Raw genomic sequence first — 14586 nt, 5'->3', positions numbered from 1 at the left:
ATGTATTTATAAATACATGTCATGGGTGAGGCCCTTCAAAAGGAGTATGTGAAAGTAAGCTATTGTGATTGGCTTCCATTTTTAAATTTTGGATCATTTCTGTTGATAAATTTGTTACTGAGATTTAAATGTTTTTTAAAAAATTTTCTTCCCAGTCTCTTAGAAACCCAGGTATTTACATGGGGTCAAATAACTTGAGTACCTTTAGGCTCTGGGTAATATGTTAAAAGCAAAACCATATTTATATTCCTGTAAGATACTTACAATTCTCTTCATTGAATCATTGCCCTGAAATCTTTCTTTCCTACTGATAGAAAGGGAAGATGAAGGAAGCAGCCCAGAGATACCAATGTGCCTTAAGGAAATTTCCTCGTGAAGGGTTTGGCGAAGACATGAAAGCATTCAATGAACTCCGAGTTTCTCTCTATCTGAACTTGTCCCGGTGCCGAAGGAAAACAAATGTAAGTTGTGTCTTGTCAACTATTCTAAAGCCATGGAAAATTATACATGTGCTATCTTTTTCAGAAAGTTTAATTTCTGTGATAGTAGCATATGAGGAATTTGCTTTCCTCAGTTGGCTGTGTTGTAATCAGTGTCACCTTTAAAGATTCTTTTCCTTTTGTAGGTGAGAATTTTGAGCCCGAGGGAGACTGACTTGCTTGAGATCCCCTAGTTAACTGCAAGAGCTGGGACTAATTGTCTGTACTCTTATGCCATAGCTTTCCCCTGAGTATTAATTTTCTAGAGTCTAAAATTTTCTACTTTTTATTTGCCTTTACATGATCTTAACTTACCCTTTAAGTTTTGAAGGTCTTTCCTTCTGCTGGTTTATATTTATCAAGGCAGAGATATTGTCAATAATGGATATATTTCCATTCTCTTGCCAACAGTTGCCTTTGAAGTCAGCAAAGGGATTGAAGTAGGTTTGTATTCTGTATAACTAATGTCTTTCATATTTTTATATCAGGACTTTGGCATGGCAGAAGAATTTGCTTCCAAGGCTCTAGAATTGAAACCCAAATCCTATGAAGCATATTATGCCAGAGCAAGAGCAAAGAGGAATAGCAGGTACTTTATATATATAGGGTAAAGGGAGGGAAAAGAGGGTGCTTTATCTTTGACGATATGTATTCACTTCCTGATAATTTAATGGAATTCTGTTTCATAAATATCAATATGCTTTTCATCATTTTTAAATACTTTCTCAGTCAAGCTGAATCTTGTCTCCTGGCATTTTTTTGTAGTGATGATATTCTTGTTTTTGACCAGTTGAGATTTTGGGCTCAATTTGAAATTCTTTCTAGTTACCTTGACTTCTATTAATTAATTAGCTCTTTCTGCCATTTAAGAGATAACTACATGTAAAAGGAGAGTAGAGGCCTTTTCTCCCTGCTGATTCATCATAAAAGCCAGTAATAAAAGGACTAAGAATTTTTTTTTTTAATAAAGTGTGGACATGTTATAAGTCAGAAGCACCAAGTTATTCATTCTTTTTGATGGTTAGGATATTTGCCCACTTGCATGGGGTTGTTATTCTATTCTGTCTTTGCCCATTTGGAGTGAGTGGCGTGATATTTCTAAGACCCCACTACAGCTATGAAATTCATCTACACAGAAGTTATGTACTCCTTTCCCTCTTCTTCCACCCAAGTAAAAATTTTATTTGATAGAAAGTATATCTCACAATTTTAATCTCTCTTTATATTACAAAGGCAATTTGTAGCTGCTCTGGCTGATTTGCAGGAAGCTGTGAAACTCTGTCCCACCAACCAAGAAATCAAGAGGCTTCTGAGTCGAGTAGAAGAGGAATGCAAACAGCTGCAAAGAAGCCAGCAGCAGAAGCAACAGTGCCCCCCCTTAGCCCCAGCCAACGACTCGGACCATGAGGAAGATGCCCCAGCTCCTGGCCTGGAGGATGACTTCCCCATGGAGGAGGCTGAGGAGGAGGAGACAGCGCAGCCTGGGGACTTGGTTTCACTGCCTGCTCGGCCTCAGCCCTCTTCCTCAGCACCTGCTCCCTACAACAGAACTCTTCAGGAAGGGCTGCAGCCCAAAGCAAGACCGGCCTCACCCCAGAATCGGCCAGGAAGCAGTAAGCTCCCACGGGAGCCTGTGGTTCAGTCGGGTCTGATAATGCAGCCTACTAAGCGGGCGCAGATTGTGAAAACCAACCAGCACTTGAGCTCTCTTCAGTCTAACCTGAGAACTGGAGCACTTACTAGTGGTGCAAAACCTCAGGCTGCCTGTGTGAATCCTCCCCCAAGCCCCATGCCAGGAAGGTCCCCTGCGACCCTCACCAACAGAAGCCAGCATTTAGAGGGGGCAGGCTCTTTCCCTGCGGGGGCCCACTCTGGCCTTTATGGAGACCGGCTCCGCGGTGAGAGTGGCTCTGTGTATCCTTTACCAAGCAAGGTAAAAGCTACGGAGAGGCTTCTGGCTCATGCTTCTTTAGCTATGGACGTAGCCCCTCCGAGCCAGGGCCCGTCGGTGAATTGTAGCGATGTGAGGCACGTAGGCTCTTTGGCTACTCCAACCTCTAACGGTTCTCCATCTGGCAGCATGAAAATGTCCAGTTCAGCCAGCAGTATAGCCTCAAGTAGCAGTTTTTCAGATGGTTTGAAGGCCCAAGGGGCAGATGCAAGAAATAAGGAGAAGATGGCTAATAACCCAGTTCAGAGTGGTACAGCTGAGCACAGACCCCGCAATACTCCGTTCATGGGCATTATGGATAAGACTGCACGATTCCAACAGCAGGTAAATCCATCTACCCGTACCTGGCACTGTCAGGTAACTGAGGGCTTACTGACAAACCCTTCTGCAGCTGGTCTGCAGCCTTCACACTGTGAGCAGCCCTCGGTCAAACAAGCAGGAGGATACAATAACCAAACTAAAATATGTTCCGCTCCCCCCCTGGGTGGAATTGTCCACAATGGGGCCCAGTTGAAAGAACTTGAGGAGAACAAGTGCCAAATATCAGCCCATTGTCAAGATAGCCGGAGAGCCAAGAATGTCTCTCATTTGTATCCAGACAGTATCTCTAAACAACAGCCCCCTATAAGTAAGGAAGCTCATCGGAGTCATATCACTTCAGCAAAACCAAAGCGATCGTTCATAGAATCAAATGTTTAAGCATTAAGAGAAATGCTGTGTAAAAGAGAAAAAAACACAATGTACTGATTCCTGGGGTTAATTACTAATTGTGGCCATTTCATCCTAAAAATAAGGAGAGCTTTTTAGTTATGGTTTTTGATGTGTTCTGTGGGGCTGATGTAATTCAGTATTGACCATCTGAGTTGTATTTAAAAAAAAAAAAAAAAGGATAAACCACTTTAATATGAAGCTAAAAGTCACCATGAACAAGAATGTTAACTGGAATGTCAAGCAGAGCTGGAAAAAATTGACACAAAAAATATAGTTAGCTGTGACTGACTGTAGTTATAAAATAGGGAACATCCAAGGAGATACGTATCCTTTGCGTCTCTTAAAAGACTGTTTATAACAATCTCTTTTCTGGGTCTTTGATACAATGAAAATCTCAGTATTTATCAAAGGAATATTTACATTTTTCTCATTCCATGTATGAGAAACTTCTAGATCTATAGGTAAAAAAGCAGTAAATATATATGACCCAGAATTGTAGATACATGCTTTTTGAATTAGAAAGGAGTATTATGCTACATTGATGGTTCAGTAAATCCCCAGTTTAATATAAAAGAAATGATTTTGGGAGTAACTCTAAGTCACTTCAAACTGAGTGTGAGTGAGATTATAAAATAATGTGATTGCTTTTTTTTTTTTTTTAAACAAACATCCAAATAATTGTTGTCCTTGAGATGCTATGCATTTACTTCAGCAGTCTGCTCATTGGTCAGAAGCTTTTTTGGAAGTACTCTTTTCTGAGCCCGTAGTTCTGTCCTCCCTGAAGGCTAATTTTTATCTTTTCAAGATGATCAAAATCAAAGCTAATCCTGATATTTTGCATAGAAGTATTAAGGATAAAATAATGCAAATCATTCTCTCAGTGTGCAAACTAAGTGTGATGGTGGTTCTAGAAGGAGAGTTCCAGAAATGTGAGCATGGCAGCATTCCTGGGGTGAAATTCCAGGTGACTGCTTTGAAAAATAAAAAGACATTTAGATATTCAAATTCTGCTCAACTGTTAAATTCATTCTTTACAGTCACATCTTCTCAATATATATATATATATATATATATGTATGTATATGTAAAAGGTAGTTAGATTTTACTTAAAACATGTAAATATAATTTTATTTTCAAATAATTAATCCCCCCCAAAAAAATACAGCCATAGATTTAAATGCATGCTTTTTTTTTTTTTTTAAGCTTTGATCATGCTGATTATTGCACTGAATAATATAATATTATGGCATGTTAACAGTATACCAGTAACCGCACTTTATATAGTTTATACAAACACCTTTAAGGTGCTAAAGTCCAAAATTATGTATCATTCATTTGTGGTGATAAGGTACAGGAAAAAAGGTGTTTTTATATGAAATATGATGTTATTTGAAAGTTTTACTATAACAGTTTGAAAGCATTGGATGTGCATTTGTTTTATAAGATGGGGTGTGAAATTTATTTTCCAAAGTTGGGGAGAAGAAAATTCTATATTTACAGAAGTGTTTTCAAAATGAATAGTTGTAATGAAGTTCCTGTGAGGGTCTGTTTTGTACAAGTTGGAATATTCCATTATCATTCTTCAGCATTTGTTCTGTATGTACAGTGTGTACTTTGTAAAAACAGCTTTATCCATTTTTACAAGCTTTTCATGAGTCTGCATATGATTACTTTGGCTTATTTATTGTTTGACATTTGTATGTCTTATTCTTTTGTTATGTAGTTTGTTTTTGCACAGCTACTGTACTTTTCCATATGGAATAAAGACCATTAATATAGTTTGCTCTGAGTTGAACAAAGTCCTGGATGTGTAGAGTGTACTGTTTATGATACAATATATGAACTGATTTAATTTTGAATGATCTATTACTATCCCAAAGCCTTATAGACATTCTAGAAGCTGAACATTGACATTAGGTCTTTGTTCCTCTGAAACACACATTTTTTATAGATCAAATCTTTATTTTCACTTTCTAGTTGTGCCAAAAAATCTTAGTGTCTGTTTTGACTGGCAACAGGATGGGTAATATTCCAACTCTCAATCATTTTTGCCAAAACATACAGAAAACTGAGTGTTACTGTCACAGGTTTGCCTTTAGCACATTTATATTACAACATGTTTCATCTTAAGTGTTTCTCTTCATACCAACATGAATTTTAATTTCCCTTTATTTTCAAAGGGAAAATGGCAAACTGTACTAAACCAAGATAAAATTCTGATACATGCAGACTGAATTTGATCTAATTCAGCTAATCAGTTGTAATACTAAAGTATCTCCAAATCACCTCTTATTTACATATTAGATGACAAAGGTCAAATTTACATTGACTTGAGGTGATTTTTTTTTTTTTTAATCCAACATATTCTGTAGTTTGGTTAAAGAAATGTAACTGTTTTTGGATAAAGAGTGAATGAATGAAGACTGGAATAAAAGGAGCTTAATATTGTTGTGTAGATAATGGAAAGTTGCATTAGGCAAGGGAAGAACCATTTATTAGGCACTTAATGTGGGCCAAGAACTATGCTAAGAGTAAAAGCTGGGTCTACAAATTATAGGGAGAAAAAACAGTTCCTACCTAGCTGATGTTCTAATGTTGGTAGGTAATATAATAAGGACCTGAAAAGCTGGGGGTGGGGAAGAAGGAAGAAAGTATAGATATAGGAAATGATGACTGGCCAATCTGGGTCCCTTAAGGAACTCAACATTATGCTATTCCGTGAACTCCCTGCTTCCTCATATCATACGTTTTCCTGAAGCAAGATAAGACTTACTTCCTTTTTATGAAGCCACCTGTGTTGCCTCAAATTGAATAAATTGGAGTCTGACACACCTGTGGTTTTTATTCATTCTTTGATTAAAAGCACTCGTGATTCTGTCTGCTGATTTAAAGAAAAGGGTTCCATAATTATTATTTTTAGTTTCCAAGTCACTTAGAATAACATTTATTTATTCTTATTCCAGATTTTTAATAGTCACATTCTCTTGCTTACAGCAAATCTAGTTTCTTAAAAACAAACACCACAGGCCCTAGAAATGGTTTTTTCGTTAATGGCTGATTCTTCAGGCACTTAACAATGCCTCATAATTTCTTTTGAAAATAGTGTGAGATCTATATCTAGTAATAGTCAATTAAAAACTGAGAATTAGATGAACTCTGGAATGCAAAAGTAGCAGTACACAATTATCATATGTGAACTTAACCTGTTGTAAATGAAATTTTATCTCTGAAGAGGAATTTTTTCTACCAAATTCACAAAATGAGAGTTATGATATTTTTATAAACATATTTTGTAGGTGATCTGCTTTTTACAATTTAATCAAAAGACTTCCGTGGAAAGATGTTGCTTTTTCCTAGATTTCTCTTTCTGTAGATAGATATCTTTTGTTTACAAGTTTTTTAGTTTTTTTAAATTAGCTCATAATTTAGATGTAAAGAAAAAGACTTTCTGATCTAAGAACAATGGTAGGTTTTAATTTTTCCCTTCTTTTTGAAACAAAGCATTATTTTAAATAGAGAATGGATAGATTTAGAAGAATGAAGTCAAGTCTTTTTCTTTTGGTTATACTGACAAAGAACTATCCTTATCATTGCCCTGTAAGTTAAATGTTTATTTACATGCAGCTATTCTCATTTTATAGATAAGGAAAACTGGCCCAGAAAGGTGGTGATTTCCTTATAATATTTTAGCTGGTAAATGTTAAACTAGAACTAGAATCACATCTCTTTACTCCTGTGCTCCTTATATTATATAATCCATTTATTTATACAGCATATTGCCACTGGAGTCAATAGTGGTCACTAAAAGCTAAATTTCATGGGAAGTGTGAAAACCATTCAAATTAGCCAAGAAATCATAAAACTCCTTTGAAATCAGAAAAATTTTACACCCAAATCTAGCTTCTCTAAGCCTAAAATTTCTCTCTCAGGCAAATCTTTAAAGTGAAGAGACCAAATTATCAAGCTGTCATATAGAAAAAGTTCTTTGCCCACAACTTTGAAGTCAGCTATTTGTGGAGAAAATAAAAATAAAATAACAGTTTTAAATACTATATTATCTTTATAAATTTTAGCAAGAACATACTGTGACTTTGTACTTCCTCCAAAGTGAGCTTGAGTAGCTTTTTCATTCTGACTTGTTTTTTGTAGAAAGGTGATAATTCTCTTTCTCAACTATTCCCTTAATTTTCAGTGACAAACCATAGATTTAATATAATTACTTCCTGAATTTATGAATTCTTGGGCAGACAAGTCTTTTCAAACCTGAGATTCTGTGAAATTGGGTATCCACACAAACAATCATTCACAAATGGTCTGACATTTAATTTAGAGTATTAATATATTTTTCATTTGAAAGGGCAGTTGAAGTTAAGATATATTCAATTCTGCTCAACATGAGCCACTGGTATTACAGTGAGGATTTCTTTAGAGTCATATTCATTAGAACATTTGATCCAACTACCTACCTTGGATCCAAGTTGGCTACAATCTAGTTTGAAATATTTAACATTAAAAGACTTTGTTATCTAATGTCAAAGGAAATCTCACTGTTGTATAAGTTTGTTGGATTGCTTTGTACTTGTATAAAAATGTCAACATAAATAAAGTTGGATACAGAATTTAATTCACAATATGTTTTAAAGACAAAATATAGTAACTTTAGTTAAACAAAACTTAACTTCTCTCTGTTTGGCTATAACTTTTTGAATTCATATATCTCATCCTTTAAAGCTACTAAAATTTACCTCATTGGAAAAAGAATGTAATTAAATACACCTAAATAGTTTCATTTCTGATGAGTCTCCAGCCAGCGATCAATGGCCATTTTCAGAGTCCTATTTGGTGTCAGTACCAGTGAAGGAAGAACCAGATTAGTCATAGGACTTGTACGCTTCTTTTTGCTGATCCAATTTTCTATTGCTTCCTTTTCATAGGAATATCCATCTATAAGAAATAATTAGAAAATATGTTGGTTGACCAAAACAAAAACAAACATGGTCCCTAAAATGATTTAAATTGTAAAGTTTAGGATTGAGATAAGTTGTCTAAATATTTTGATTTAATAGATACTTGAAAGGGACTGAGGCATCAACCAACTATGAAAACTAGAGAGCCATTGTAACACATTAGTTCAAATTAGTTCCCCATCAGGGTTAGAAAGCTAAAATCAGGGTCCTGTGGAATAATAAATTTTGAGATGGAAAAGAAAGAAGGAATCGAGTTACTATCATAGAAGGTACTCTTGGATGGGGTAATGGGAAAGGTAGCCAGGCAAGGATGACTAAATAGTTTGGAAACCTCAGGAAATAAAATGATTTGGGACTTTGGGGTGCTATCCTATGCGAACACATTTTGTTCTTGGGGCTTGCTCAGGACTCTGGTCAGATTAGTCAACCATATTCATTTACTATGAAAAGTAAAAACAATTCCTTTAAATGGGAAGTGATTCTTTGAAAAAGTTCATTAAGAATTTAAAATAAGTACAGTCATTAAATTAACATTAAATACAGTGATGGGTTCTTTGAAGGGTAGTGGTGGTCATGGTAGGTAGGGTACTAATAGAAAAGCCCAGAAGCTCTGTCCTTGGTGCTTATATTGGTTTTGTTTATGCCAAAACAGGAAAAAAAAGTATCAAAGAGATTTAAGGGGGCAGTAATGGGAGGGAACTAATTATATAAATGTCTAATTCAAAGAAACAGACATAACATAAAGGAAAAAGAGACCGCTTTAGATCAGGGAAAACCTGAGTTTTAAGTCCTTGGATACGTATTACCTGTCTGACCTTGGGCAAGATACTTAATTGCCATAGCCTAGTAATGTCTACTTTCCTTGAAAACAAAGGTTCTTTTGTGCGTGTGTCATAGATGTCTATTAGTCTGAATGTTTTTAAATGTACAAATTACAGGGGATTATGAAGGAAACCATTTATATTGAATTATGGCTATCAGAATTTTTTTTAAGATGTGAATCGTATTTAGTGTTGAGTCTAATGGCTATAATAATTTCAAAGTAGTGCTAAGTAAATGATATTTCAAAGTGCCTGTGACACTGGGGGGGGGGGGGGGGAACATTTCTACTAGTAGTAGGTATTTTTAGTACCATTGTAATTTGTTTCTAAATTTCAAAAGTTAGTGAAAATCAAAATTCATTTTTTCCTTCGCCGAATTCAAAGAATATCTGAAATCTATTGATAGATCCCAGATTTAGAATCCCTGTTCTAAAGATAATTTGAACTTTTCTTTTTAAAACAAATTCTTCTCCTAGACTATACAGCTTATCTGAGGATTCCTTTACTGCTTCATGCTGTCCTTCCTCTTATCCCCATCTTTCTTGTCCCCATCTGAACTTCACAATATAAATTTAATACCATCTTCTTTCCCAGAGTATGATTTCATGTGCTTCTATTTAGATCATGTAAAATGTTATGTTATGGGTGTTCCTAGCCATTTCACAATTCTGGGGGAAGCACATTTTCTTTAAAAAAAAATAATAATAATCCTGTGTTTTAATCAAACAGTATTAGTGCGTACAAACTAGAAGCCTACATGGATGTGAATAACGAAGTAAAGGTTCATTTATTCTTACATAATCTTAATAAGTAGTACACATCTTTCAAGTTTTGGGACTAGATATACATTCTTAGAATGAATATATTCTGAGGACACAATCTTTTTTTGGAAATTTGACAATGAGATAGAAATATTATTAATAAAATAACTAATACAAAGGATATACAATTTAATTTTCCACACAATAGATCTGTAAATTTAATGATGTGGATACTTCCTCTTCTAGTAGCGATCCCAAACTGTTTTTTGACTTAAAAAATGGTCTTTCACAATTGATATAGTTTAAACATTCATCACCCTTCAATCTACATATTAATAAGATATGTATTTGAGTATCTCAGGGCAGAATGACGGGACAGGAAAACAGTGGCAGAGCACAGAAAGGAAAGGCGGGGAAGCGAACCTTAAAATAAAGAGAATCTGCTGTAACTAATACGTCCAGAAAAAAAGATAATAAAAAAAGGCACAGAAGGCAAAGGAATCTTACACAAAAATATGAAAGCACAACGCAAATTAGCAGGAGAATCCAATTTTCTAAAAAACTTCACTAATTTTACATGTCAATGTGAATGAACTTGAAAATTTAATAAAAGTAACTTAACAATCATAGGTCTTCTGGAAGAACACAAAAAATCAAATAATTTGAATATGATTCTGCAAGAAATATGAAAAAACTGTTCAGAATTTTTGAATAGAAACAATATAGCATAGTTTAAGCAAACCAAAAACCATGCTTGAACAATGGCTAAATCTCACAGTTTCAGTTAAAAATAATTTTTTGGGGAAAAAAAAAACCTTCAAATATAAATAATGGGGGTGGAATAAAGATGGCAAATTAAGGCAAAAATAGTCTTGAACTCTCCCAAATTTACCTCTAAACAACTACAAAATAATTACTCAAAATGAATTCTGAAGTCACAAAACCAACAAAAGGACAGGGTGAAACAATTTTCCATCTGCAGACAATGGACAACAATCCACTGCATGTGGTATATGAAAAACTAGTAGCAGGTCGGGTCCCTGCAAGCCTGTGGCAAGGCCCCAAGCCCAGGTGCAGGTTAGCTAGGAGGCTCTGCAACGATGGCACAGGAGTACAATCAAGAGGCCCTGCCCTCTCAACACAGCAGACTGGCAACCAGATCCTATATTCCTACTCTACAGGCACAAGAAGCTTGAGATAATATTTCTACCCCAAGAAGATAATCCAATTTTTAAAAGTCACACCAAAAAAAAAAAAAATGAGCAAAAGAAAAAAAAAACCTGACCAAAGAAAGTTACTCTGGTGACAGAAAGATCAAAACACAAACTCGGAAGAGGACAATGATTTCAAAATGGCTACATGTCTCAGACCCCAAAAGAACTCCTAGAAGAGCTCAAAAAATAACATTAAACTCAAATAAGAGAGAGAGAAGAAAAACTGGGGAAACAAATTAAAATGATAAAAGAGAATAATAAGATAGTCAATAGCTTGGAAGCACAAAAAATGGCAAAACAGAATTCGTCAAATGGCATTGGGCAAATGAAATCCAGCTAATGATTCCACAAGACATCAAGTAACAATAAAATGATATCAAAAGAAAAAAATAGAATATGTTGTGAAAATTTTCATTGGAAAAATATGATCTGGAAAACATTGAGAAGAGGTAACTTAAGATTTATCAATCTATTTGAAAGTCATGATCACAAAAAAAAAAAAAACCCTAGATATCTTATTTCAAGAAATTATCAAGAAAAACTGCTATATTACAGAGCCAAAAGGTAAACAGAAATTGAAACATTACACCTCTGTAAAGAGATTATCAAATGAGAACTCCCAAGAATATTCTAGCCAAATTCCAGAACTCCTAGGTCAAGGAAAAAATGCTGCAAGCAGCCAGAAATAAACTATTCAAATATCTTGGAGCCACAGTCAAAGAATTTAAAAGTTTTTACATTCATTAATAGTAATAATACTCTGGCAAAGGAATTAGAATTGCAACCAAGAATCACCTATTTAGTGAAACTAAGTATAAACCTTCAGGGGGAAAGATGGAAATTTAGATGTAGAGGACTTTCGCAGATTACTGATGAAAAGAACAAATCTTGAAATCTGATTCCAAAATAGAAGACTCAAGAAAAGCATAAAAAGATAAAGAGAAAAGAGAAAATATGAGATATCAAAAAAAGGTTTCACTGCCTATATTCCTACACAAGATGATGATACTTAGAACTCTTCAGAACTTTATCATTATTAGGGCAGTGAACTTTTCACTTTTCAAACATAGGGTACTGATTATGCTGACTTTAATGGAATAATAATAAAAATTAAGGAGTAAGAAACAGGATTGCATTTAGACAAAAGGAAAGGGAGAATAAATTATTTTACATAAAGAGCCACAAAAGACTTATTACAATGGAGAGAAAGTTGAGGATTGGGGGGCATCATTCGAACCCTACATCAGAATTGACTCAAATGGAATAACAGACACTGAGCTGGGTTTTGAAATCTATCTTATTCTATAGGGAAGTAGAAAAGAGAGGCTGATTAGAAAGCAGACTACGGAAGCATTGGTTAGAAGCAAAATGTTGGTGAATAAGGACAAAAAGAAAGGGCAGAAGGAGAGAATGTGAGAATGAACAAGATGGAGGAAAAAATATGGCAACTGAATGTGATAAACGCACCCATAAAACAAAAATAGAATGTATTACAAACTAGAATCTTACAATATCAGCATAATTGACCATATTTATCACAAAACTATTCCAAATCATATGATTAGCTCAATACATACAAGAAAAGCTTGTGACAAAATACAGTACCCATACCTATTTTACTCTAGAGAACATAAGAACAAATTAAGTTTTCCTTAAAATTATAAGCAATATCTATCTAAAACATGAGCAAATATTATATAAATTGGATGACAAAAACTTTCCCAAGAAGACCAAGGGTCTTTATCACTATTATCATCCACTATTGGTCCATTAGTACTACTGTTATTCAATATTGTATTAGCTTTAGCAATAAGGGAAGAAAAATAAATTGAAGAAATCAGAATAGGCAATGAGGAAACAAAACTATCACTCTGCAACTGATAATGGTGGTATACTTAAGAGAATCAACTAAAAAAACTAGCTGAAATAACATTAGCAAAACAAATCCGCATGAATCATCAGCATTTCTATGTATTATCAAAAAAATCCAGAGATAAATTGCAGTTAAAATGATTGCTGACAACATAAAATACCTGAGAGTCAACTTGCAAAGATAAACCTAGGACTTTGGGAACACTATTACAAAATGCTTTTAACACAAATAAAATCATATCTAAACATCTGGAAAAAAACCAATTGTTCAGGGGAGGTTGAGCCAATATAATAAAAATAAATTTCCCATAAATCAATTTACTTATTTAATGCTATACCAATCAAACAACAAAAAAAATTTTATGAAGCTAGAGAAAATAACAACAAAATTCATCTGGAATAACAATGAAGAGAATATCAAGGGATTGGGGGGGGGGAAGGAGGAGGGGGAAGGGAGAGAAATGTGAAGAAAGGTAGCCTGTTACCAGAGCTGAAATTATTATAAAGCAGTAGTTATCAAAACAATTTAGTCCTGGCTAAAAAACACAGAAGTGGATCAGGCACACAATATACAGTTGTAAATGATCATAATAATTTAGTATTTGATAAAAAACAAAAAGCCAAGGTTTGGGGACAAAACTCCTGGTAAAACTGGAAAACAATATAGTAGAAACTAGGTACAAATCAACATTTTACCAAGATAAGATCAAAATGAGTATATAATTTAAACAAAGTAGGATGCTGTAAATAAATTAGGAGTTTCCTATCAAATCTATAGAGAAAATTTCCAACTAAATGAGACAGATAACATTATAAGATGTAAAATCAATGCTTTTGATTATATTAAATTAAAAACTTCTTAGTCAAACAAAACTAATGCAACCAAGATTTGAAGGAAAGCAGAAAATGGAGAAAATGTTTTTCAAGGCAATTATTTATTAAAGGCGTCATTTCTCAAATTACAGAATGGAGTCAAGTTTATGAAACTACAAGTCATTCCCCAATTGATTAATGGTCAATGAATATGAAGGCAATTTTCAGATTAAAAAAAAAATCAAACTTGTCTATAGTCACATGAAAAAATGCTCTAAATCACAACTATGGAAATGCAATTAAAACAACTCTGAGGTACCACTTCATACAAATAATCAGATTGGTTAATATTGGCAAAAAAGTTAAATAATAAATGTTGGAAGGGATGTGGAAAAACTGGAACCCCCTTATTGGGGATGATGAGGAATTCAAAATGGGAGCCTCTAGAGAAGCTTTCATTCTCCCTCCATTTCCACAATTCCAGTCAGCTAGCACACCACCCTATTTACCCCATCCTAGCTCAAGTCACTAGGAAGAGACCTAGGATTCCTGGTTTCTGGGAGAAGGAGAGGAAAAAAATTACATGTTATATGGTTCAAAATCAGAAGATCCAAGTTCATAGTCTGTTTTGTTTTCTGTGTATGTGTGTGTGTGTGTGAGAGAGAGAGAGAGACAGACAGACGGCCAGACACTGGACAGGTGCCTTCCCTCTTGGGATGTCTTTTTCTTCATTTGTGAAGCGAAGACATTAGATTCACTTTAGATCCTCTGGTCTAGCTGTAAAACTAGGCAGAGAGGAGACATGTAGGTAAGGGAGTGAACTTGAATATTAGATTAAATCAGAAAATCATGGAGAAAATCAATTTTATCAAAAAGCATTTATTACATGCTGAGGCTACAAATGGAAAAATCTAAAAGAGCTCCTGTTCAAAGGAGCTTACATTTCAGTGAGGGAAAGACTATGTGTAGAAATAGATATATTAAGATAAAAAATAGA

At 34.5% G+C, this 14586-nt stretch overlaps 2 protein-coding genes across 4 annotated transcripts in view; one reads left to right on the top strand and one right to left on the bottom strand.

Annotated features, from left to right (window-relative positions):
* The window catches only part of TANC1 (tetratricopeptide repeat, ankyrin repeat and coiled-coil containing 1), a 253610-nt gene extending 248670 nt beyond the window's left edge, over nucleotides 1–4940 (top strand). The window contains exons 24-26 of the mRNA XM_051986328.1: nucleotides 315–461; nucleotides 968–1068; nucleotides 1713–4940. Coding sequence (XP_051842288.1) covers nucleotides 315–461; nucleotides 968–1068; nucleotides 1713–3129 — 1665 coding nt within the window. The 3' untranslated portion in view covers nucleotides 3130–4940. The remainder of the gene's footprint in view (nucleotides 1–314; nucleotides 462–967; nucleotides 1069–1712) is intronic.
* A 2803-nt stretch (nucleotides 4941–7743) lies between these two features.
* The window catches only part of WDSUB1 (WD repeat, sterile alpha motif and U-box domain containing 1), a 66076-nt gene continuing 59233 nt past the window's right edge, over nucleotides 7744–14586 (bottom strand). For all 3 annotated transcript variants that reach the window (XM_051986330.1, XM_051986329.1, XM_051986331.1), the window contains exon 12: nucleotides 7744–8085. In XM_051986330.1, coding sequence (XP_051842290.1) covers nucleotides 7928–8085 — 158 coding nt within the window. In that variant the 3' untranslated portion in view covers nucleotides 7744–7927. The remainder of the gene's footprint in view (nucleotides 8086–14586) is intronic.

This window comes from Antechinus flavipes, chromosome 3 (genome assembly GCF_016432865.1).
Source record: "Antechinus flavipes isolate AdamAnt ecotype Samford, QLD, Australia chromosome 3, AdamAnt_v2, whole genome shotgun sequence".
Lineage (NCBI taxonomy): Eukaryota > Metazoa > Chordata > Mammalia > Dasyuromorphia > Dasyuridae > Antechinus > Antechinus flavipes.
This window is presented reverse-complemented; position numbering and strand designations above follow the sequence as displayed.